General features: G+C 43.5%; 1 protein-coding gene across 3 annotated transcripts in view; it reads right to left on the reverse strand.

The window, feature by feature from the left end:
• Nucleotides 1-26,199, reverse strand: part of ADGRB1 (adhesion G protein-coupled receptor B1) — a 307,402-nt gene that overhangs the window by 64,215 nt on the left and 216,988 nt on the right. For 2 of the 3 annotated variants that reach the window (XM_054058903.1, XM_054058905.1), the window contains exons 19-21: nucleotides 14,280-14,383; nucleotides 6,547-6,649; nucleotides 1,852-2,002 (exon numbers count right to left, since the gene is read on the reverse strand). In XM_054058903.1, coding sequence (XP_053914878.1) covers nucleotides 1,852-2,002; nucleotides 6,547-6,649; nucleotides 14,280-14,383 — 358 coding nt within the window. Of the gene's footprint in view, nucleotides 1-1,851; nucleotides 2,003-6,546; nucleotides 6,650-13,004; nucleotides 13,101-14,279; nucleotides 14,384-26,199 lie in introns of all 3 variants that reach the window. The other variant, XM_054058902.1, reaches the window with a different exon arrangement.

Raw genomic sequence — 26,199 nt, forward strand, 5'->3', positions numbered from 1 at the left:
ACTACTAACAGCCACAACTGTTACAAGCAACTGATGTTTGGACTAGATGCTCCTAGAGATCTTTTCCAACCTTAATGATTCTATGAACCGAAAACCTACTCAGAGCCCATACTATGACAGCATTAAAAATCCAGTTGTGGAAACTATGCCATGGTTGCAAAAAGACTGGGCCTCAACATGAAGATTGAATTGTTTCTAGGGAACACTTTGACTGTTTTTAATGCTAAAAATGTAAAAAATCTAATTGTTAAAAAATCTTTCCTGGAAAGGCAAAGTTGAATATTCAAGAGAACAAAAAACCAGGAAATAAACCTCACTGCTGATGAAAACCACTGTAGTTTCAATAAGCCACAGCTGACAGCAGCTGAGAACTTGGCAAAGACATCTAGAACAAGGGCTTAGAGAAATGCTAATACGCAACAGGGGAAAAGGAGGAGAATCTGTCCATGACAAAGCGAGTTGTGCTAATTATTTCAGATTATGCTCCTTAAAACATATTTTTGGTCTCTTTCCTCCTAGAAGTGCCATTAATCCCAACTCTACAGCTGAAGTCTAGCACGATACTAAATATCGAAAACTCCCTTGCTGCCTTAATAGGTGAGTGTTCTTCATTTCGTGTCCTAAGCTACTCCAAATGGTTATTATGCATCATTTATCAGCCAGTGTATCCTAGCTCAGAGATGACTACATTTTATTAGCAGTGCAAATTGTGCTTCTACACATGTAGAGTGGCTTTTTTCTTAATCCGTACAGACTACAAATGTGAATCCCGCTCATCCAAAATTCCCTTTACTAACACACCCATCTGCTCCAGCTTTTACAAATCAGAAAAATCCCTTTTTATTGCCTAGAAAAGCTATTAATCTGCAGCATTTGATATCCCTGATGTTCTGTGAGTCACAGAATGTTTATGTACGAACATACGCACGAACACACATAGGCACACGCAGCCTGTGGTTTGCACATATGTGGCGATGCTCCTGCTACAGACAAACACTATATTTCAATAACATTATTTTCCATCGTAAGCAAAAGCCAGGAGTGAAAACTTAAAGGGATGCAGGTGCTGGAATGAGGACGGCTCTTGATGTGCCAGAATAAATCACATCAGGGTGCTTCGTAAGCATCAGAAATACCTTGCCTGGGGTGAAATGCTAGGCTTTAGTAGTAAAACGAGACACTAATACAGCTCAGACACACAACGCTTTCTCTCTTCCTTTCTCTTTTTTGCCAGCTTGTTTTTGAGCAACTTTTTGTTCAGTTGCTCCTTTCAAATGCATGCTTGTTATTGCTTTGAAAGCCCAGGTTATCGGTTTGTGTTTGTTTTCTACTACAGAATGCATCATTTAAGGCTAATAAATTAAACATATGGAAGAGGCAGAGGGAGGAAAATTAGTTACAAGCATCTGCACCAGTCTCATAGTTTATTTGTCTACGAAAAGACCTGCTGCCATGGAGACGGGGTTTCAGAGCTTGCCTCACTCCAAGCTGCACATGGAAAAAAGACAGCAAGAGAGAGAAAAGAAGAAAGCAAGAATGAGACCTAGACCCAGGAGAAACCACTACCAGCACACCCTTTGAAAACTTATCCCCCTCTCAACTGATCTATTTAGTGTGACCCTTGGGTGCACTGTGCAGCAGGCAGGACTTGTGGCTCCTGTTAATCTTATTTTTAATCATCTCAGTCCTTCTTGACACCCCAGAAAGGAGTTGCAAGCACCCTCTGCCAAGCCTTCTGCAGAACATCGGAGCTTCTTGTAGCCCAGACTCTCTCTGCTCCACATCCCAGGGTGGAGGACAGTGCTTTCCCCTGACCCTGGGGGAACTGCTTCACAGACCCAGGATCCTCACCCCATCCAAGACACAAGAAGCGCTTGCGGATGATGCGGTTCCGTAACCGGCCCGTCACGGCCATGTAGGACTGCCAAGCCTCGGTCAACACCCAGCAGAAAGAGGAGAGGAAGAAGAAGTGCAAGAAAGCCGCCACCAGTGTGCATATCACCTGGAGAGAGGAGGAAAGGAGGACACGTGAGAGGAGCAGCAGGTGGAGAGAGCAGCACGTAGGAGAGCAGAAGTCACAGGGCAATACTTCCAAATCAGGCTCTGGAAGGCAAGGTCATGGAGATCAGGACATGAAAGACATTTTAGGAGGAGGCAGTCTTCCCTTTTGCTTTGACCTAGCAAAGGACCAAAGCTTTTGCTTCAAATTTAAGCACTGCATCGAAATTGTTCACTCTTAAGCATGAACTCCAAGATAACCCCATGGTTAACAGTTTTACTGAACCCACATCCCATTCTGGTTCTTCCTTGACTTCAGCAAGATATGTTTATTCTCCAAATCATCAAAACTATTGCCATGACCCTCTCAGGGAGGGTGCAGCAGTTCGTAAGATGTGCGCTCATCTCAGCAAAAAAGATTTGCAAAGCACCATGCTGTTGGCAGCCGAGTTGCAGAAACGAAATCAGAGGGAGGCAATTTAGATTGGTCCCTGCCAGGGAAGAATTGCTGAGTGAAAGAGTTAAGCCACGAGAGCAGGGTGAAATCACGACTGCCAGGGGCTGGTAAGGGCTGCAAACGTGAGAGGTATGGGGTTGTCCAGAAGCATATAGCTACTAGCAGACAAGAAAAGAGGAAAGGGGGAAAAAAAAATAGAAAGTACATTAGAAGGAATTTCATTGTGAAGAGCTCTGTTACTCAGTGGGGAAATCTCTCAAGGGAAATGCAAGGAGCGTAAGCCATTTAAAATTAAACTAGGGAAAGTACTAGCAAATGCATTATGAAGAACAATCCTGTAGTGCCAGGGAGATGGACTGGAAAGCTGACAAGCTCCTCTTTGTTTTTAACTCAGCAAGGCCAAATCTTTCACTGGTGTAAATTGGTGCTGCTCTGTTTAACTCTGTCAGAACTGTGCTTAATCTCCGAGCTTGAAACCGTGAATCAATATACTTGAGAAGGAAATTATGGGAAGAAACTCCAGTGGCTCCCAAGGAGAAGGGAGAGCAAAGAGACTTTAAAAGTCACTCTGGATGAAAAAAAAAAATGGCTTAAAGCATTCAGGGCAGGGGGGAGGGGGAGGTTTACAATGAAGAATTGCTCTGCTTTGAGTTATATCAGGAAGCATGGATTTTAGGTTTACGGTCAATGAATCTTCCCCTTTTTGCATCCACCAGCATCTTTTAACACAGACCTCTCATGCGCAGTGTCTTTTATCCTGATTTTATCAGATTGCTCTCGATTCATACACTGGCGCAAACTAACGTTATCTGAGGTCATGAAAAAAAAGTACAACTGTTTGTTCTTTTTGACAGGAACTGTCTTTTTGTTCTGTATTTGTCTTTGACACAAAACCCCTTGGTATTCTGCCTATAAATGGAATCTGGAAGACAGTTAAGCACAAATAACACAGCTCAACATGATAATTTCAAGTAAATATCAATTTTTTAAAAAGTCCAGGTGATTGTAATTCATCAGTTTATTGACCTATTTAAAACACAAACACAGGATGCTTTCAGGAATGTATTTTAAGACATTGTTATTTTAGAGTTTTGGGTTGTTTGTTTCTTTTTTATGCTAATAAGAGATACCACACTGTTCATTTTACCATTTTGATTTTGTTCTGCCCAATTTGCTAGTAATTTTTAAAGGGAAGAGAAAAACCTTGCTTTACAATTTTATACCAGAGAGATACATTTTCCAGGTATTTTTGCTCAGCCAGGTAATTTTGATAGAAAAGAATGGGAAGAGAGGAGGATATTAGGAAGAAATTATTGGCAATGATGGAGGTGACACATTGGAACAGGTTTGTTAGAGAAGTTGTAGATGCCTCGTCCTTAGAGCTGTTCAAGGCCAGGTTGGATGAGGCTTTGAGCAACCTGATCCAGTGGGAGGTGTCCCTGCCCATGGCACGGGGGTGGGAACTGGATGATCTCTAAGGTCCCTTCTAATCCAAACAATTCTTATGATGCTGTGAATGTTCCACTGGGCAATATGAACAAGATTCCTCCGTTTCAAATGGTGAGTTTGTATGAATATTACCTATACCGTAACACTTCATCTCAACTGGGTCTCTTCCAACCCAAACCATTCCATGATTCTACGATTCTATGCACATCTCAGATGGGCCAATATAAACCCATTGCCTCAACTGAAGCCAGGCTGTGAACTTGGCCAACAGATGGGCAGGCACATATTTGCTTCTGCCAGCTCTGCTGCAGGTTTTTCCTTCCTTCTAAGGAAAAAAAAATCTCCATGAATGCCTAAGCACAAGGATATGATGTCCCAAGCTACTGCAGAAAGATCTAGCAGAGCTTGTCAGTCTGTCAAGGCCGTTAGCTCTTGTCTTCATTTAAGAGGAGAAATCCATTTCCATGCAGCATGTAGCCGTGCCTTTGAGATATGGCCAGTACATGCAGCATTCATTTCTTTTGTATCAAGTTATTGCTGACTGTAATTTTTTTGCCTTTTCCCAGGCCTTTTATCTTCAAAAAGCTTAGCAAATCCAGGGGTGGAATTCTGCCTTTGAGTTTACACAGATGGAAATCAAGGGAGAATTTGGCATTTCCAGAGAAACTAACATCATAGAGATTCTCCTAGAGAAACTGCAATTATAAATCAATCACCAACATTTGAAGATGCTCCATTATCAATAACTGAATGTGAATAAAATCCTAATTTACACTCCTTTGTCTCTTTTCGGTATAGTTTTCTTTCTCTGTTGCCTGCCAGCGACTGTTTACTAGACGGTTGAGCGGAAATCCAAGAATAACCTTTCTATTTATGGTGTTTCATGCATATGTATGTGCAAAGAGCTAATCTGTCTCATGCAATTGCAGCCGGGAGCTTTGAATCCTCACTAGCAACTCTTGACAGTGAACACCCTGAGTTCTGTGAGAAAAAAGCACAAGGGAGAACCTGGGCTCATAACTGTACTCTGAAGAGGGTGGGAGAGAGTAAAGACTTCCACCTTCTGTTCTGCCTTGAAGAAGAATAACTAAAGAGGAGGCCCAGCTATGGTTTGTCAGGTTGAGTATCTCTCAGTATTTCCTTCTACGGAACAAAGCTCCTAGCATACACCTGGGGTTGCAGACAATGCACCCAGGGTAAGTGAGAGCTCTGTTCAGCCTTTCTCCACCTCTTGCCCTGAGAAATCAGCGTTGGCCATGAAAGACAGCTCTGCTTTGAGAATTTAGTTTCTAAAGGGCACTTGTTTAATAGGAGCAGGGCTGGCTGTATGCATCTCTCCACACTGCTCTACACACATACGCTTCAAGCACATGCAAAGCTCCTCCTAAAACATAACTTAGCCCTAACCTAAAGGGCCCTCTATAGAAATGAGTCTCTGTGATTCAATAAACCCTGTGGCTTCTCTCCAGAAATGCTTCCAAAAGTGACAGCATGCTCTGGCTGCCAAACTAGAGGCTCGAAAAAACTGGCTGGTCATTAGTTACTGTTAATTAAAAACTAAATTTTGACTTCTGATTGCAACTTTGGCAGCAAGAGTAGTGGAGGACGCTTCTTGCCTCACTTTTCTGCTTAGTGGTGTTCATATAATCATAGAACGGTTTGGGTTCGAAGGGACCTTAAAGATCATCCAGTTCCCACCCCCACGCCATGGGCAGGGACACCTCCCACTGGATCAGGTTGCTCCAAGCCCCATACATCTAGGGATGGGGCAACCATGACTTCCCTGGACAACCTGGGTGTCTCATCACTCTCACAGGAAAGACTTTCTTCCTAATATCTCATCTAAATCACTCCTCTTTCAGGTTAATACATCAATTATGATGGTTGGAGCACTTCGGAAGACGGGAAAATGTACAAGAGGAAAATACTAATGATCAGATGTGATTTTTTTATACCGGACACCAAAGGGGAAACCGAAAGTCCTTTAACTCGAGAAAAGTCATACAGGCAACAAACATCTCTCCAGATGGGTCTGTAAAGTGGCAAGGCATGTATGTACAACCAGCGTACATGGCTTGAAAATCCACATTACGTCTTGCCTCTACTGCTTGAGTCACACTGCAGTGAGTCCCTTGTGGCCTCCGGCTCTGCAGCATGCACAGCACATCTGGCAATGCTTCCTAACCCCCCAAAAAGGTGTACTTTGTGGCTGTGTTCATTGACATCTGCCAAGTGCTTTAAGCTCGGAGTATAAAAGTTGATAGAGAAATAAATGTAATGCTGAGATATTGGATTTTTGGTTTTTTAAAGCCCTTTCCCAACCTGTCTTTCTTTGTAAATTTTGGAAAATAAAATGACTAAAGCCTTGCAAATAACCATGTTTCTTCACTGTGCCATGTGCCAGCTACTCTAGGCAGATATTCAAAAATATCACATTGGTTTTAATCAAAGCCCTGAGGATGGTGACAAATTATCAAAGAGAGAGCGAGAGAGAAAATTGAAATCTGCCATTTAGTCGTGTTTTTGACATGTTGCTAATTAACAGATGGAGGAAAAATGAGGAAGCGCTGCCTGAATGGATCATTCCAGTGCTAAATCAGGGGAAAAGCAAACAAACAAACAAAGCTCAACTGATCTCCTACCTTATTCCGGGTCTGAGTCTGTCCAATCAGGATGAGAGCGTTGGAGGAGATGATGGATAGGCAGAAGTTGATAAGAATCACAGAGCGCTCTGAGCGAATATACCTGCAGCAAAAGAAGAGGGGGAGGGATATCCATCCTGTTACAAATTTAAGTTACCTCTGAAAAGCATCAACCAGGTGCAGGTTGCATTGGGCCGGGCTCTACCAAAGGTCATGGTAGGAGATTGCCCATTTCCTGCAGATTTTGTACTTAAACCAGACAAGAACAAAGGGAAAAGGGAGGAGGAGAGCTTGGGTCCCGTGCTCAGCCCACAGAGCTCTCCATCCTCCCCCACCAATGGTGGAGTTATGAGCATGAGTCAACAAACTAGGGGCCAGCCTGGTCCCTAGTCTGAGACACTCCAAAACCAGTAGAATGCTGCAAGTCTTCTTTAGTTCTGCTTACTTGAAAGGGGATTTGAAAAGGAGCTTAAAAGAAAACATACAGGCAACACATGGAAAGATTCCCAAATAGAAGAGCCACAGGCATGCTGGCAATGAAAGCGGATTACAAATGCATGCACCTTCACAACAAAGTGTTTGTGATTCAGCATTCCCCTTTGTTTAACCTAACAACCAGTCCTGAAGGGAGAAGTATTCGTGGCTTTTTTTTTTTGTTTTGTTTTTGCCCAGACAAAGAGGTTTAACACTTCTCAAAACTAGGCCAAATACTTAACCGAAGCTGTGGGTCTGGGACATTAAGGATCCAAGTTAGGAAGCTATTGCCTTCAGCACCTTGCAGGAGCAAGCTATTTGTCATTTCTGATTTGCAACGTGTAGCACAGCACCAACTTGATGCTGAGATATGTGCAGGATCATTAATTCAAACCACTGGCTATGGAGGAAAATGTCTTTAAAGGCACTTTTATTTACCCAATAAAATTAAAAGGGAACTGCAGAAGTGCAAGTCCTCAAAGATTGAACCGGGACCTGACCATACAAACCCTCATACATGTGAATAATCTCAGTGATTTGCCAAGTGCCCCTCCGGAATACCAGATGACTGAAAAGTAGATGCTGATGCTTATAGAAATTAGAACTAGATCTATTAATCAACCAGCTCACCCCTGGAGGCTAATGCAGGATTATTTCCTCTATTCCAGCACATCAACTATTTATATTGGGAATTTAATTTCATTAACTAATTTTAGCAAGACTGAGTTGGTCGTGCTTAGGTTGCAGAGTTTGAGGTTCTGACTAGATGGGCAGGATGATTTTACTGCACACCAAGCGTAAACCTGTGCTTTAGCTCTAATAAAGAGTGCAAAACTTCGATTTCAATTTCCCTTCAAGTTTTACTTTCAGACAAACGTATGCTCTCCTGGACACAAAAAAGTCACTAAGGGAAAGTAACCTGAATTTATACTTAGGGTGTTGGAAATCTGGTTTATAAGTAGTTCTCCCTAAAACTCATCAAACCCCGGAATAGAGTACAAAATTCAGGCTTCCAGATCAGCTGGAAAGTGAGTTGACTTCTTTTGTTTTCATGGTCAATCTGATCCCAAATTTTCCTATTTCATTTGGCTCAATACAATGCTGTTAATCGGCTGGATCCTATTCCATTTGTGGCCAGAGCATATCGAGCCACCAATCTATCTATGCTTTGATTGTGTGAAGTTAAACATCAAGTCTCCAGTCAACAGCTTCTAGGGGATACAAATGGAGATTTGGACTCTGTCCTGGTGGGAATGTAATAATAACTTTGTATAGAAACACTATCATCCAACTGACATAACTGTGCACTTCAAATGTCTCCTCTGGCCAGAAAGGGTAAGAAATGAGTTGACCATAGGTACGCGAATGTAAGGGAAGATAATCAGTTGTCTTCAGATTTTTCCTCCCTTAAACAAGCCTCTCCTTTCTCTATGCTTCCCTTCATGCACTGAGAGTCCATGATGTTCCCTACATTCCTAAACCACCACAGAATGAGATGTAGGTTGGCAATGCATAGTATTACAGAATCAGAATAATTTAGGTTGGGGGAAAAACCTCTCAAGTTCCCAGTCCTATCTTCTGCCAAAAAAAGGACTAATTTCAAAGTCTGATCAGGTTTCTCAGTGTCTTGTCCAATCAAGTCTTGAAAATTGCCAAGAACAGAAATGCCACCACCTCTCTTGGATGACTTGTTACAGTGCTTAACTGCTCTCATGGTGAAGGATTATTTTTCTTTATATCCAGCTGGATTTCTTTCCTGCTGCAGCTGGTGCCTCTAGACCTTTCACTGTACACTCCTGCAAATTGTTTGACATCTCTGTGACTCCTCCTTAATAACCTCCTTTCCTACAAGCTAACTAAGCCTTGTTCCCTTTGCCTCCTTCTACATCAAGTTCTCCACCTCTCCAAGCATCCACTGGACTTGTCTGCTGACATCTCTTGTATTGGGGCAGACCAATATTGGGCATGCTTTTCCAGATGTTGCCTCATGAGTGTCAAGCAAAGGAGAATCATCCATTCCCTTAACCTGTTGGCTATATTCTTGCCTATACAGCCCAATATAATGTTGGCCTTCATTGCCTCACAGGTGCACTGCTGATTCATTTCCAAACTGTGGTTCACCAGAACAGGCAAAGCCTCCCCTGTGAAGGCATTACAAGGCCAGTCAGTCCCCAGCCATCCTGCTCCATGTGGTTATCCTGTCCCAGGTGCGGGACTAAGCATTTGTCTTTCTTGTGCCGTATTTCCAGCCTGTAATTTGAGTTTGCTAAGGTCTTTCTGAATGGCAGTGCTGCTCTCCAGCGTGCCAGTCATCCCTCCCACTTGGCATCAATTCACAAACCTGCTGAAGGTGCATTTTCACCCACTGAAGGTGCAACCCATCACCCAGGTTGTTAAAGAAGATAGACAATATTAACCATAGTATCAACCCTCATCAGATGCAACTAGTAACCAGCTCCTGATTAGATTTCAAACCTTTGACCACTACCTTTTAAGCCTGCATGGACTCCATGCAGCTATTAAGCCACCTTAGAAGCCATCAATCCATTTCACAGCTCCCTGGTCTGGATACAAAGATGTTACAGGAGACTGTGTTAAAGGCTTGGTAATGTCACAATATGCAACACCTAATTCTCTCCACAGTCCACACAACCAGTCATCCCATCACAACAGGGAAATAGGTCAGTCAGGAACAATCTGCCTTCAATAAAACTGTACTGTCTATTCACAATCCCGTTCTTGTCCATCATTTTGCCTGGAAATAACCTTTAAAACTACTTGCTCCTTACTGTTCCCAGGGGCTGTGAGTAGGCTGACCAGCTAGTTGTTCTCTGGATCCTCCTCCTTGCCATTTTTAAAGAGGGGTGTAACATTTGCCTTCTTCCAGCCACCAGAAACCTCCAGAGATGATAGAGAGTGGCCCCACAGTTACACCAGCCATCTCCCTCAACATGCATCCCATTCAGTCCCATGGACTTGCAAATGCCCAGCTTACTTCAGTGGTCCTCTGCATTCTGTTCCTTTGCAGTGGATAGCATTTTCTTCCCCAGATTCTGCCACTAGGTAGAGGAACGTGGGTGCCTGGGAGCAACTGTGCCAATAGAACAAGGTGACAGAGGCACTGAGTAACTTCACCTTTTCTACTACCCTCTACATTAGGGTATGTGCCTCTCTCAACACTGGGCTAGCACTTCCTTGAATAATCCTTTGGAGCTGACGTACCTACAGAAGCTCTTCTTGATGCCTTTCACATCCCTTACCAGTTTCAAATGCAGCTGAAGTCTGACTTTCCTAATTCGATCCTGCATTCCGGGGCAACACTTCTATAGTTCTCCTTGGTAGCCTGACCCTGGTAGTTCTCTGATGCTAAGAAAGCCTCCTGCCATGCTTGCTTTTTTTCCTTACATTTTACCATCTCCAGCACAGAATGCTCCACAGAAAGAAATTAGCCTTACTATCCAAGCCCTTTGGCCAAAGAGGTCAGGGACTGTATCACAAAGGGAAAAACCACAGAACTTGATGGGTTTTGCCAGAGGAGAGATCTCCAACAAAGACAAAGCTACTCCAAGGTGCTGCCTCGCTACTCCTTGACTGATACATGGATTCTCCCTACTTATCAAAATATGCTGTACTCAGCCACCAAAGCAGGGGAAAGCTCTCACTGCAAATGTATGGAACTTCTGCTCTGGAGCAGGTCCTGCATGATGTGGGGAAGCCCCGTGCAAACCGAGACAGATGGACAAGGTGGGAAAACCCTGCAGTCTGTCTCTCTCTCCCCATTACACTCCCTCTCTCTTCACAAACACTGAGTCACTCTTGCTTTCTCACTGCTTTTACACACATCCTTCTCTGTGCACTTACTCATTCCTGCTACCTCCCACCAGGGCCACCAAGTGCCTCAGCATCTCCAGCAAAGGCAGAGCTCGTGGGTTTAAAGCAAGTGTTAAAAGCCCCTTGAGAGCTAATTGACAACCACTAAATCAATCCTCAGGCTTCTATGGGCAGGGAGCGAGAAAAGCTTGCGCTGATATCTCTGAGCAATTCAGCATTCACCCAGTTGCCTCCAGTGAAAAAGGTCTGCCGTGCCCCACATGCTGATGGGCTGGTGGAAGAGCTGTTCGATAGCAAACATTGATCTCCATGCTATGGAAAGGTCACTGACTCCAGGCAGTTGAACTGCAATGAGTTCAGGGATGGAAAACACATTCAGGCACTCCCGAAATGCCACTGTGTTAAGGAGTTGCTTGAAAGGAGTGGTACAAACCAAAGCTTAGAGAAATGTGGTACTAAGTCATTTCACCTGTTCTGGCCCTCAAACACTTCGTTTTCTCCTCAGCTTTTCATTTTCATGCCAGTTTTCAAGAGAGAAGTTCTTTTGTTTTGAATTCCTCCTCTTTTTCCACATGGGTGGTGGAGCACGTGGCCCACACACATATTGTGTCTCCAGCTGTGATCCAGGACAACCACTGCCGAGATGTAACAAGGTCACTCCACTTCTGTGGCCCACTGTGTCACTGACCTCTCTGTCGAGGCTGTTAATAAGGCCAGAGATGCACCATCTGCAGCAGAGTTTTTGCAGCCATCTGTCTACTGGGAACTGGAGTGAGGCCACCAACAGGCCACCAACAGCCGTCAAACAGAAACTACGTCCAGTTTTCCATGAGACTGTGCCAAGTTGGCTGTGTCTGAAGTGATCACTTGCATCAAAAAGCTCAGGCCATTCATGCTGATGGCTGTGTATGTGCCACTTAGAAGCGATCGTTATTTGGGAATTTTGAATGGGAAGCAGAGGGTAAATTCATTTCCTCTCTCATATGCAGCCTCAAGCCGGGATCACCCCAATTTTACTCTGTCCCTTTTTCTCTACCGTGTTCCTTTCTTTCTTTGTCTCCTACCCTTTCTTTATGCTTCCCGTGTATAAACAAACCCTAGCTGGGCAAAATTCTGGGAATGTTTCCAAATTGTCAGCCTCAGTGAGCTTATTCATCAGAAGTGTTTCATACTAAAGCTGAGTATATGTATCCATGATCCAGATGTCCTTGTCCAGAGGTCTGAATGGGAAATTTCCCAACCAAAGCTCCTCGAAATAGCTGAGCTCTGGTGAGAACACTAGGCTGGCAGGGCATAAGGATTTTGTTCTCTGCATGGTGAGAAAGGATCACTTTGATATGGCTCCTATATTTTAGTAACAACAGCTGGAATAATACTGTTGATCCCACTTCTGAGCATTCCTCCAGCTGTTGTCTACCAGACTATATAACATTGAGGGCAGAATGAAGATAGGAGAAGATGCCAGGAGATAATGTTGACTATGATGTTCCTGAGACCATTAAAAGGACAGCACATTCATGTCCAGCAGCTATGCCTAAAATAAAAAGGACACATAGAGTGCTCAGGGCTCAGCTATGGGAATGCTGTGAAGTTTAGAAAACATGAAAACATGATCTACAGAGAAGAAATGAAACAAACTCAGCCCACCGAAGAGAAATTCTAGAGATCACTTGATCATGCTTTACAAATATTTACACAAAGAGACTTAGAATAGAGTCCTTTAACCAAGACATAGCTGGTCTCAGGATCACTTGGAAATGCATGTCCATCCTGGGCTAGCTCAGAAGTGCTCATTCAAGCCTCCCATAAACATGTCCCCCCATTCATGTTGATCATTTTGGGCATGGGCATAATGCAAAAACTGGAATGAGGAATTAAAAAGAGCATATTTTAAACAGGGCAAGCAATTAACTTTACTGTCCTCGGAAACAGTAAATATTGAGGGGCACATTCCTGGAAGAAAATACATCATGTTATTCTAAATGACTCTGGCATGCTCCAAACTGATTCAACCTCATGTCTAAATGTGGTTTTCAGATCCTGAACTTGTTTCTGATTGGAAACAGAGGGTGAGGCTCGAACACTTGCTCTTTACTCCTCTATCCTAACTTTCCACTTGATCCTGACACCAGTGACACCAGTAAGTCACCTACCAGCGCTGCCCAGTGCTGCCCAGCCTGAGGAAAAGCAGGAGAGGACAAGGACTTGAGCACATCCAATGATACCCCAGGCACGGAAAAACCTGAGTTCTAGATAAATGTTATTATGATCAGTCTTCAGCTCAGAGCACTTGCCATAATTAACCAGCCACTATGCACCGTCACAGTATCAACAAAAAAAAATGCAGTTTTGCTCATTTTTACTCTCTTCTTTCTTTCCTCTATCAAAGGGTACAAAAAGTTACCTTGTTTCACAAGTCTCAGCTGAACTTACCCTTTCCTCCCTACTAAGAAGAATCATTATCACAAAATAAGAGCCTCAGACTGGTTCCTTCTCCCCAAACCGAAGTTGGGTCACCAATGGTTTCGAAACAGTGTATTCTCTGCTGCCACTCCATTTCATTTCACAGTTATTCACCCAGTTCTGATTTTCTTTCTTTTCTTTAGCTTACAGTCATGAAGGTCACAGAGTGTTTGCCATGGGTTTAGGAAAGGTATAGGTCTCATAGTGGGTCTCAGGTCTTCGATGATGCATTACAGGAAGAAAATCCCACACACACCTCAGGTAATTCAGCTTATAGAGAACAACAACATGTAGCTACCAGGAGCATGGGCCAATATGGGCCTTTGTTTGATAAAACTTTGCTATTAAACCACTTCAGCTTCTATAAATGATACTGTTTAAGTTTGCACCTGACCTGCTTATAGGTGTACAGGAGCTGTCTGCAATGGGATGTACTGAGAAATCCCATATGCATCTGAATCTACAGGCAAAACATAGCTAAGAGGTTGGAAAGTTATTTAAGCCATGCAGTTTAACATCCTTAAGCTCCTGAAAAGTGCTGTCAATTCTTCGGGACAGATGTTTTCATAACAGATCATGGATGCTTCGCTGTTAGCAAAGACCCAACCAGGAATACCTTGAAGCAATCTGCCTTCTGGGAGGCAGTGCAAGTCCATCTCTCCGCCAACAAGGTTTCCTGGGCTATACAAAGGCATCTAAAACATCATGCGGGTTTTGAAAATGGAACAATGCAACTACATGGGGTCATAGCACTAATTTCAGTGTACTAATTTCTCTGGCACTAAAAAGAAAGAATAATGCCAACTAAGTCACCACAATGACTTTTTTTCAGGATGCACTCATTACAAAATGTTTCTTCCCCAGGCACCAGACACCCAAAACAGGAGACCAAAACCTCCAAGATCCATGTAGAACAAGAAACAGTTACTTTCCCCAACAAGAAGAGAAAAGAATGAAAGCCATACCTCCAAACAGAGACATAAATGATAATCAACAGCAAAAGTGTCAGCGAAGATACTCCGCAGCCTACAATTAATGTGACAGAAGGGACCAGCACCTTTTCCATGTTCTGAAAGAAAGAAAGAAAACAAGACATTAAAATGAAAAAGAAGACGCTCACCAAATGCTACCAGGTTAATTTCAAGGCAAGAACTTTCCTCCTAATTGTCTGTGTGTCAACTCACCTGACCTTCACATTGCACTGCACATACAAATAAAGAGGAAAGATGACCAAGATCTATTTCTGGTTGACCCAGCATTTTTTTTTTTTTTTGACCTGATTCTACTCCCACACACACCAGTGTGAAGTCTGGTTAATAATTCTGATATCCATGGTGAGGGGTGTAAAAAGCATGTGTTGCAAGAGAAGAATCAGGTCTTTCGTACCCAGTGTGAAACTTTGAAGATAATTAATGAGGCGATAGCAAAAGGCAGTGGAAAAATTACAAAATTAACTCTTCTGGGAATGGCAGTGATGATGGTTGGAGGATGAAAAGAAGGTGAAAATCTTCCATCAGCTACAAAAACCCATCTGGAAAAGGAGGAAATGAAGCAAGCAAAGAAAAAAATAAGATGTATATTCTCCCCAAGGACCCAGCATCCAGTCATACCATCCATCATTTCACTACTCCTGCATAACTATACAAGGCGTTTCTACATATGCAGGGGTCCTAATTGGAAAATCTGGTATGGAATGGTTCTTCTTTCTTGTCTGATCTCAAAAGATCTACTCATTATCAGCTGTACCAATACCAAGAACAAACACACATGCTGTAACCTCTCCCAATCTAGTTCTCTGCATCACTGGGACTGGTTAACTAGCCAGTACCTTCCAGACTAATATAACTAAACTACCCCTGTTCTTAGCTTAGAGTGAGGATCTGGATCCCACTTTTCTATCTCTGATGCAGGCTTTTTTTCCATCATGTTTCTCATTTCCACATCAGTGATCTCTGCTGGCATGAATGCAGAGAAGCAGAGACCCACCGTATAGCAGACACTCGAGAACCCTCTATTAGAATGATTAGTCAGTATGCAGAGGTGTGGGAGCCAGTCAAGGTTGTTCTTAGCTTGGCGCAGTACCAACACCTATCGCTACAGCCATGGAGATGAAATGGTTTCTGACATAGCAAGGGCTTAGCATAGGGGAAAAAAAAATGTAATTAGGCATGAATTTGGGAATGGAACAGGCAGTCCTCTAAGGACTTGTCTACACCATTTTCTTGGCAGGTCTGAGGCTGCTCAACCTGAACTTTCAATCAGCAGGATGCCATGAAGCTGAAGCTACTGCAGCTCTGTTCCAGGCTACTGAGCCTGCTGCAAAGCAAAATACATTAGGCAAGGCTCAGCGCTATGCTTATATAGTATCACAAAATCATTAAGGTTGGAAAAGACTTCTAAGATCATCCAGTCCCACCATCCGCCCAACACCACCGTGCCTACCATTTCATGAAGTGGAGTCTGGCCAGCTCAACACATGTGTAAAGCAAGTACGTGTCCATTAATTCAATACAGATTTACTCCACAGAACCCACCATCAAGAAGAGTCAAACATTTCTAGTATGTTGAGATCTGAGCTGAATTTTCCCTGCAGTCTGAAGCGCTTGGGAAAATTCTCCTTACTTGCATGTTTTGACCAAGGGCACCTCTCACATTTTGAATCTCATTGAAGGGAATTAACGAGGAACAAAACTTTCACCATACTGCTGCAGCGAACCCCACAGGAGCTATTGGGAAGGCTGGCACAAGAGCTTAAAGGATCTGAGACAAAATTTAGTGACACATTCAATGGCTTGAATGCCCAACTGGCATATATAAGGAGTACAAGCTGATTGAGAGATCTTTACTGGATGCAGACCAGCTACAGACTGCAAGCCAAACTGCACTGCAGTGTGGTGCTATGTCTCTAATGTCCCTTCCCTACAGATCATATTAGCTCTTACACGTCACCAGCCCAGCATGCTTGTATCTTTTCCTTGAGTTTGCTCTGTGAAACAGGAGGCTTGGGACTCTCCAAACCCACCACCATAGACACACACAAAGGCTTTAGATGCCGAGCCTAACTCCACTTGCTGAAATTACAGAACTGGATTTCAGGCAATACTTTAGTCCTTTTAACTGTGAGCAATTGTGCAGAAACTGCAAGAACAACACAGCACTCAGATTCACCAAGCAATCCAGCAAAGTTCTGCATCTCTCCCACCTATGGCTTCCCAAAGTGCCCATGGAAAATACAACGCACATGTAGATTCTTTCTCTAAACTTCCGCAGAGGCTTGGATCACTGTGTTTTTTTTAACATCGACTCATGTCTGCACTCCCATCCTGAGAATTTACTCCTGCCAAATATTTGTAGAAGGTTAGAAGCAGTTTTTTGGGAACTAGGTAAACAGAAAGTAATTTCAATGACAATATCAACATTTTGATTTGTCTTCCCTCAAACAACGTTGAAATTGGACATATTCCAGGCACCACAAGTCCTGAAATATCATATCCTATTCCTTACAAATTGAAATGTGTAAGGGACTTTCTTCTGGGAACAGAGGACTCTGATTTAGTCAGGTACTGGTGTGGGGTATGGGAGAGAGTGATGCAATCTCCTTCCTTTGTTCTTCCTTTTCTACCCGTACTTTGCTTCCCACTCTGCAGAGCCCAGGTGTGCAACAGCCCTGCCCCACCTCAGAGACACATGGTCATGATAAACACACTGCAAAATACAAGCTTCTCAGACATGCATTGTTCCTTGGTCGCTCACTCCAAGCTCACTCTCAACCCCTTTTCTCTTTCTGCTCCTCCCTTACGGCAATATGAGTTCACATCGTGCAAATGGTGGCCTGGGATGAGCATCGATTGTGACATTTGATTTAAGTAGGTCTCATTTCACTGACTTTTCATGGGTAACTGGATAAAAGCAAGGGAGGAGCTCCATTAAAGCAAAAAAAAAGCCCAACACATAGCTTGATCCTAAACCATTCAAGAGAAATGGAAGAAATGGAGTTTGGATTTTAAAAGATGAGCGGGCTATGCCCCTATATCTCCAACACAGTAATCATAACTCCCCTCCCTTCCACATCCTCTCTGCCTTCCCTCCACCTCCAACAACCTCAGGGTTTTTTTCACTCCCTTTCCTATCCCCTTTCCCACATCACTTATAATCCTCAGCTGGATTCTCCATCAGCTAAGTAAGAGGTTGCACGTAGTAGACCATCCCTAGGTCAGATGTTTGCTCATTGCCAAGGTATTACACAAATGACTGACTAGCCAACTGCAAGCCAGACCAGTGGGCAATAATTGGTGTCTACCTGCAGCCCTTCCCAGAGAAAAGAAAGATCCTGCTCTCTACCTCTTTCTTTATTCTTCACCTAGACTGTTACAAAACCCATGCCCACCAGGCCTCATCCCGAGCAGATGATATGAAGTTTATTCCTTCTTCTCAAAGAGAATGGATGGTCGGTTCAGACCTGGAGGGGCTTCTGTTGGCATCACAAAGGCGTATATCTAGAAAAAAACACTGGCTGCAATAAGAGCAGGAGCTCGCTCTTTTGGGAATAACAAACCCTAAGGGCTTAAACCCAAGCAGCTTAAGTTTTTGCTTGCTTTTTTCATTATTAAAGGTTTCTCTGCCCTCCCTATCTTCTTTTCACCCTCCCCCACTTCTTTGCTCTGGCAAATGAAGCATCGTTTGTTTTATTTCTTCTGACTAATTAAACCCCTTGACAGAAGGTGGTTGGATGCTATAGGATCTGAGCCTTGCGAGGGAAATTTCCTTGGAGGGGAACGAAGGGAAAAAGCAAGGTTGGTTTAAAGAGAAATAGTGATATCAACAGAAAAACAGCAAAGCATTCTCAAGGCAAGTGAGAAAGCAGTTTTATGGGAGTTTCCCAGCACCATACTCTAGGAACAAAATGGTTGCCTGCAAAGGAGAGCTTAGTAGCAAAGTCTTCCCCTGCTTGGACTGGAGATAGTCCCAGATGTCCTGTCCCTCCCCACTTTCCCATGTCTGCTGAAGGGTGCCAACCAGAAGCACCCTGAAATACAAACGAAGCTGTGCCCAGTTGGAAATGGAAAAAAACCCTTTTGCCTCAGTCAAGAAGGAACAGAGCACAAGTCGTTATGAGTCGTGAGTCCTACGATTCTGTCACCAAGCATGACAAGGGTGAAGAGAAGCAATCAATGACATCATCTGGGATGGAAATAACAAGTGCTACTGCCTGGAGCTGCTTGCTGTCCTACCACCTCATTGCTCTGCCTAGCTGGGCAGAAGGACACTCCTCCTTTTCTTTACAATTTCACTTTGCTTCTTTCTTCTTTTCTATTTCCTTCTCATCCTTTCTTCCTTTTTTTTTCCTGTCCTTTGTTTTCTTTCCTCCCCTTCTTTGACATTCTCCATATTCTGACCCTTCTTCTTGCTCTTAATGTATCTCTTCAGCTCTTCCCCGCCTTTACATTCTCTGCATTTCTCTCTTTCTTTTTCTTACTTTCCGCAGAACACCATGAAAAGCAACTTCATTTAAGCCATGCTTGTTCCATTACCCTGCTTTGGCTCCAGGGTCAAACAGGCTCCAATTAGAACAAAGTCAAAAATTGTATTTCCTAATGCCATACAGTTTGCCTGAGACCTTACAAGCAAGCTGTTCTTTTAGCTTTTATTTGTCCTTGATATCACAAAAGGCTGAACAAAGTCTTTATAGGTACACATGATACCAATACAGTCACCAAAAAAATAAACCATTTCTTTTACTCCCAAATTAAATATAGACATATGAGTTTGGAATTTGGGGTTGCTGGGCTTTCTTTGTTTTTAGAAATGTGTTTGTTATTCAGAATGGTTGCCTTGAGCTTGACTTCCTGCACGTTTGAAATTAAAGACTCATTAAGTCAGAAAATTACAGAAGTACTGGCTGCAAGGCCCATCTAGAGCTTCTTAATCTAATTTACTACTTGGAGCAAGACTACCACTAACATCAGGTGAGGATGGCTATGGTTTTGTTGAGATGAGCCTTGGAAATTCTCAAAGGCAGGGAGCTTCCATCCCTCTGATGACCATTCTAGAGCCACAACACTCTCCCAGTGACAGGGTTTTCCTAAGGTCACACATGAACCTCCCAAGCTACAGTTTGTGGCGTTTCTCCTTGTTAAATCGTCAGGCACAGGTGACAGGAGTTTGATTTTACAGGTTTTGTAATTGTCTCTCTGATGCCTGTAGGCTGTGATTAGATTGTCCCTTATATTTGTCTTGTAAAACCAACTCTCTCTACCTCTCCTCACAGGTCATGAGCTCAAAGCATAGAATCATAGAATGTCCTGAATTGGAACGGACCCACAAGGATCCTGTCCCTGCATAGGACAACCCCAACATTCACACCATATATGTAAGAGCATTGTCCATATGATTCTTGAGTACTGACAAGCTTGGTATCACGACTGCTTCTCTGGGGAGCCTGTTCCAGTGCTCCAAAACCCATTGGATGAAAAACCGTTTCCTAATGTCCACCCTAGCCCTCCCCTGGCACATCATCCTGCCATTCCCTTGGGTCCTATCATTGGTCACCAGCGAGAAAAGACCAGCGCTTTCTCCTTCCCTGCATTACATTCTTCTGACAACAAACTGGTCCATGTGGGTGTGATTTACTGCAGGAATTGCTCAGGAACCATTTTACTGTGTCACTGGCCTAAAGGCTCATCTCGATTCTTGAGATGTTTTTTAAGCCACATTGTATTGATTTTGTCGCTGGTTGGACAACCCTTGTCAAAGCAGAGAGCTGGTTGTTGAAATTGCTGAAAAATAATGCTTTTACCAGTACTCACAAAAGTGAACAACTTTCTAAACAAAGAGGTGTATGTCGGTGTTGTAAGAAAACAAGTCAGAAGGGCTGAACGACCAAGAGGTGAACATGTTCTTGTCATGTGCCAAAACAACCCTGACTGGTTTTTAGTCCGTATTCAGTTAGATTCTGGGTTTATTATTTAGGCTCATGCCCTTTGTATACAAACATACACACTGCAGTTATATGATAAAGCATCACTCATGTACTCCAGTGCAACCTCTGGACAGAGGGACAGTAGCTAACCCAAAGGGTGGCAATGCACAGCCATACACAATAACTTTTAGTGACCTTGATAATGAGTGATGCTCTGAGACCTTCACCTGGGTGAGAATCAGGCTCTCGACACAACTCAGCTGATGATGCTGCCACTGATGCCTCTTATGAAGAACAGTTGAGGAAACTGAGCCTGTTTAATCTGGAGAAAAGGAGCCTAAGGGGAGACTTTATTGCCCTCTTCAGATCCCTGAAAGAAGGTTGTAGTGAGGTGGTTGCTGGTCTCTTCTCCCAAGTAACAAGTGTTAGGATGAGAGGAAATGGCCTCAAGTTGTGCCAAGGGAGGTTTAGATTGGATATTAGGAAAAATTCCTTTGCTGAAAGAGTGATGAAAGGTCCAGAAAACATGTAGATGTAGCACTTTGTGACATGGTTTAGTAGGCACAGTGGTGTTGGGCTGAAGGTTGGACTGGATAAGCTAAGAAGTGTTTCCCAACCTAAATGATTCTATGAAGAGATCAGCACCTGCTCCTCCTCCTTCCCTTGTGAGAAGCAGTAAACTGCAACGAGGTTTCCCCTCAGTCTCCTCTTCTCCAGGATGAACAGACCAAGTGACCTTAGCCACTCCTCATACAGCTTCCCTTCTAAACCTTTCACGAACTTTGTGGCCTCCTCTGGACACTCTCCAGTCACTTTATATTCTTTTTATATTGTGGTGCCTGAAACTGCACACAGTACTCAGGACTCTGAGATCCCTCCGTGAAGACTGTTTAGTGGCATCATTAATAAATAATTGCTTCACAGCTTCTTTCTGGAACAACACAACATCTTTCCCAGCTCAGCCCATGCCATTGCAAGAGAAGTCCAGGGATTAGTACCTCATTTTGCTTCCTTTGTATCATAACTACAGGCTTCTCGTGCCAAAGTTAATATTACCCATTATTGGGAATGCATTTGTGGAGCTGAGGGCCCCTTTTATGTAATTTGGCCAGTCTAACAGGCAATTCCATGTAATTACAGTACACAAAAATCACCCAGAGAGACATCTTAACGTGCTACTATTTATTAACAATTGCTACCTCTTCACTGGTATTGAGTCTGCTTTCAAGATACAACATGGCAATCTGCGTTTAGTAAACAGCTTTGATGAAGCTCTCAGGACAGGGGAGTGGTCACGCAGCCACTTGTTAATAGGAATTGTCAGGATAATTTCCTTCAGGCTGGCAGGGAATTACAGGAGTTAACATTATGCATTATCTACTACCTGCCAGTTGCCAATCCCTCTGTCAATTTGCTGCCACTCTTTGAATCACCAGCTTGTGCTCTCAGTGCCTCAGTTTCCAGTCTTGATATCAAGGAGGGCTGGATCAGGCTCATAGTAACTCTAGGGACCGCTCTACTACTGCCCAGCCAGCTGTTCCCAAACATATGAACCATCATAATTAAAAATACACTGTGTTTTATTCCTTCCCTGCCCCTCTCCCACTGCACTTTGCTTGGCAAAGCTCCTGAAATCACTGCTTAATAGGGCTCTCATGTGCAGACGTGATCTACTTTGCATCCCTCTGTGAGCTGCGGTTTGGGAATCAGAGTACTAAGCAAAGAGACCACAAGCGAGGAGCACAAGGGGGTCTGTTCCCAGCTTGCTCACAGGTCAACTGTGTAAGTGTGGCTCCATCGTTTAAGCCAATCTTTTCAAAGTCCTCTCAGCCAATCTGCTTTAGCTTGCAAACACTGGTCTTAACTTCCCGGGGGCCTATTTGGACCCCCTGGAAATGGAAGAGAATAATATTGCCCTCCAGTCCTTTTTCCAAAGCTTAATTAGCTTGGATTTCTGGTATGTATAAATGACTCGGGGGGGTTCCTAGGGCTATTTCAGGACAACGAAGCACTAGCATCTCGTTCTCATGTGAGCAGAGTAGAGGGGCAGAAGCACACCTCCATGAGCCTTGCCATTCCCTGGACCACATCTGCACTTTGCTAGTCGACACAAGCCAAGACACAGACAGGGAGCATTATAACAATCAAACAAGAAGGACCATTACATGATGCTGCTAGAGCCTTTGCCATGGAATTAACTATTAATAATTTTATTGCTATTACTAGCACTACTTTATGGTATCAACATATGCTCTAACTACATTAAAAATGAGGCTCCTTTACTGCTCCTTTCTGCTTGGGACTGTCCCTTCCCTGTTCTACACAAAGGACAATCAGTTCAAAATCCGTAACTGATTGTAGGCTGGTCCTTGCATTACCCATCTTTCCCTGTTTTCACAAATATGCCCTCATCTCTAGTAACTTCGCAGCAGCAGTGCTAAGCACCTTGCAGGGAAATGTGGTAAGATTTACACACAGTTAAAATAAAATAACTCCATGGCAGACTGGGAATGGAAAATGAGGGTGGAATCCAGACTGTGTTTATCCTGATTTAAGCAGTGTTTTGGTTCTATGCCAGGCGACAGCATTTCACCAAATTATTCCAAAACAGCCCGCTGTTTGTTTTTCTCTATCAATGTCATGCTGCTGAGTGATGCCAGACAGGCAGTTCTCCCCACAGCATGGGCAACACACGTGTTCCCCATGCCTGTGCACTGTGCCCTTTGGAATAGAATCACAGAATCATTTAGGTTGGAAAAGACCTTTAAGATCATTGGCTCCAACCGTAAACCTAACACTGCCAAGTCCACCACTGAATTATGTCCCTAAGCACAACTTCTACATGTCTTTTAAACACCTCCAGGGATGATGACTCAACTGCCTCCCTGGACAGCATCTTCCAACGCTTGACAACCCTTTCAGTGAATTTTGTTTTCTAATAACCGGTTTAAACCTCCCCTGGCACAACTTGAGGCCATTTCCTTTCATCCAATCACTTGTTACTTGGGAGAAGAGACCAACACCCACTTCGCTGCAACCTCCTTTCAAGTAGTTGTAGAGAGCAAGAAAGCCTTCCCTCAGCCTCCTCTTCTCCAGACTAAAAATCGCCAGTTCCCTCAGCTGCTCCTCACAAGACTCATGCTTAGACCCAACCGACGAGAGGGAGATACATCTGAGGTCATGGTGTCTGGAGGAAGACTTCTGCCAAAGATGCTCATACCACTATGGAGAACAAACACCTGCCTTCCTTTTTTCCTTCTAGCACCCTGGTATACCAAAAAACATGTCTTAAGGGAAAGGTTCATCCAAAGTTGAATTATGAACACTCATGCAAAGACAAGCCACCCCTAAAACATCTAAAACTCCAGCTTCATTCAGTCTCTTTATTACTCGCAGATGTGATTGCTCTCCTGGAGGACCCAGGCTAAGGTTCCCATCTCTTACTATTCAAACACTGAAGATCCATGCAGTGGCAGTGGTTCCTGACTCCAACTAGGACTGAACCAACAACACTGAAATAAAAGATATCTCCAACCCACTATCAGTCCTTAGAGGCTTTCAGGGGTTCACTGGCTAAAGCTTGCCTCTGAGAAAGAGACAAAGGGATTTAATTAAGCTAAATTTAATTTAGTTCAGTTCTGGAGTCTTCAGCTCAGGAAGTACAGGGATCTGTTAGAGCAAGTACAGAGGAGGCCAGGAAGATGATACAATGGCTGGAGAACCTCCCATATGAGGACAGGCTGAGACAGTTGGGCTTGCTCAGCCTGGAGAAGGCTCCAGGGAGACCTGACAGCAGCCTTTAAGTACTTAATGGGGGCTACAGGAAAGCTGTGGAGGGATTCTTTATGAAGGAATGCAGAGATCAGACAAAGGTTAATGGTTTTAAGCTGAAAGATGGGAGATTTACATATTAGGAAGGAATTCTTTCCTGTGTGGGTGGTGAGGCACTGGCACAGGTTGCCCAGAGAAGTCATGCATGCCCCATCCCTGGAGATGTTCAAGACTTGGTTGGGTGAGGCTTTCAGCAACGTGATCCAGTGGAAAGTTACCCTACTCATGCAACACGGGCCTTTCAGATTGCAACGGGAATAAAACTGTTGTCAGCATAATGGCATAGAGAAAATGAAACATAATAGCTAAATTAAAATCATAGAATGGTTTAGGTTGGAAGGGACCTTAAAGTTCATTCAGTTCCAACCTCCCCAGCATGTTTCTGCCCACCTAGTGCAATACACAGCTGGTTACCAGGAGTTACTGGTGATAATTCCCTCTACATAGAATTTCAAGGAATCAGCTAGTACCGATGCCCATCTCATTCACAGATGAGCAATTGGGAAGTAAAACTGTAACCGCCACTAGATTTACAGGGGCTTGATATAAACAGAGAGTTATATCTACTACAGAGAGTTGATACAAACAAGATCAAAACCGGCCCCAGTGGTAAGATATTCCCCATCTGGGGAATGGCTGACATGATTACCATATTTAAAAGAGCAAAAAGAACAGTTTGTCATGAAAAATGAACACGTTGTCTTGCTTGTGGGAAAAAAAGTAGTCATTTTGCTTCCACAGATTTACTGAATAGATTCTGTATATCCCTCTGGTTCGGAGAGCAGGCAGCTAGTGAGCACTTGAGCTGCAGACTTAGTTTGGAGTGACCGCTATCATGAACAGTGTAATCTCAGTTTTCTTATTAGACAGCCCTACCATTTAGAACCTAGTTTCACACTCAAATATTCATGATTTTAAGTCTGACTTTTCCTTTGTGCATATTTCTATATGCATGGAAATATTTCAATTTTAGGTTGAACTAGGGAACAACCTCCGGTGGTGAGACACCGGAACAGGTTGCCTAGAGAAGTCTTGGATGCCCCATCCCTGGAGGTGTTCAAGGCCAGGATGGATGAGGCTTTGAACAATCTGATCCAGTGGGAGGTGTCCTTGCCCATGGCAGGGGTGTTGAAACTGAGTGGGCTTTGTGATCTCTTCCAACCTAAACCATTTTATGATTCTGCATTGTCCATTTCTGCTTAAGGATTGCCATTACTGTCAAAACCTGGCCAGCAGATTTGTCCACTCAGCTACTCATCAACAGCAAAAGTATGAAGGACACAAGCCTTTCAGAAACTAATTCAATTTTGGATAAATGAGTAGATATTTGTTATTAAAAAATCCAGTAACATAATTTCCACGTCTTGCTGCAAGGCAATTCAAGGGCAAGCTAAACCTTTAGGCAGGGTGCAACAGGACTCAATGGTAAAGTAGCTTGCCAAAATTACCTGAAAAGGGCTTTTCCAGCCCAATGTACCACAGAGATAAGTGCAGAGTGATATAAGAAAGACAAGCAATGCTCAACAGTTTGACTGACTCTTCAAACACAACATACTTAGTCCTTAAAGTGCTTTGAAAAGGAAGATAATCTCATTTAGCACTAATGCGCTGACTCCCACTCCTGATGAGCCCATGAAACCCAACCTCCATCACCCACCTGTTACCATTATCAAACGAGCGCCTTTGTGATGCCTCCCACGCCGTCCTCTGCTTTAGGGGAACCTCCCCAGAAAACACCTAGAGAGTTATCCAGTGCTATTGCTTGAAACCTCCTCTGTAAAACCCTGCTTAGTGCAATGCCTATAAAAGAACCCTGGCAATGGAAGATGTGCCATGATTTACTGCAGATCTCGATGACTAATGTCCTTGCTCTGTTTATATGTACCACTACACCCAACTGCATCCAAGCATCCTTAACTGGCAATTTCAGCTCTATTTCACCTATTTTAGGTCAGGGTGGCTTTGTGGCTAATTCAGCACTGAGCAGATTGAAGTCGTGCTTCACAGCTAAGCCTGTGGTGATGTGGTGGTCCAAATAAGACACAATAAATATAAAATAACAGTAGATCAACAGCTACAGTAGGACATGGAAAGCAGGTAAAGTGGTCTCTGATTGCTGACAGACCCTGTGTCTT

This window comes from Cuculus canorus, chromosome 2, assembly GCF_017976375.1.
Source record: "Cuculus canorus isolate bCucCan1 chromosome 2, bCucCan1.pri, whole genome shotgun sequence".
NCBI lineage: Eukaryota > Metazoa > Chordata > Aves > Cuculiformes > Cuculidae > Cuculus > Cuculus canorus.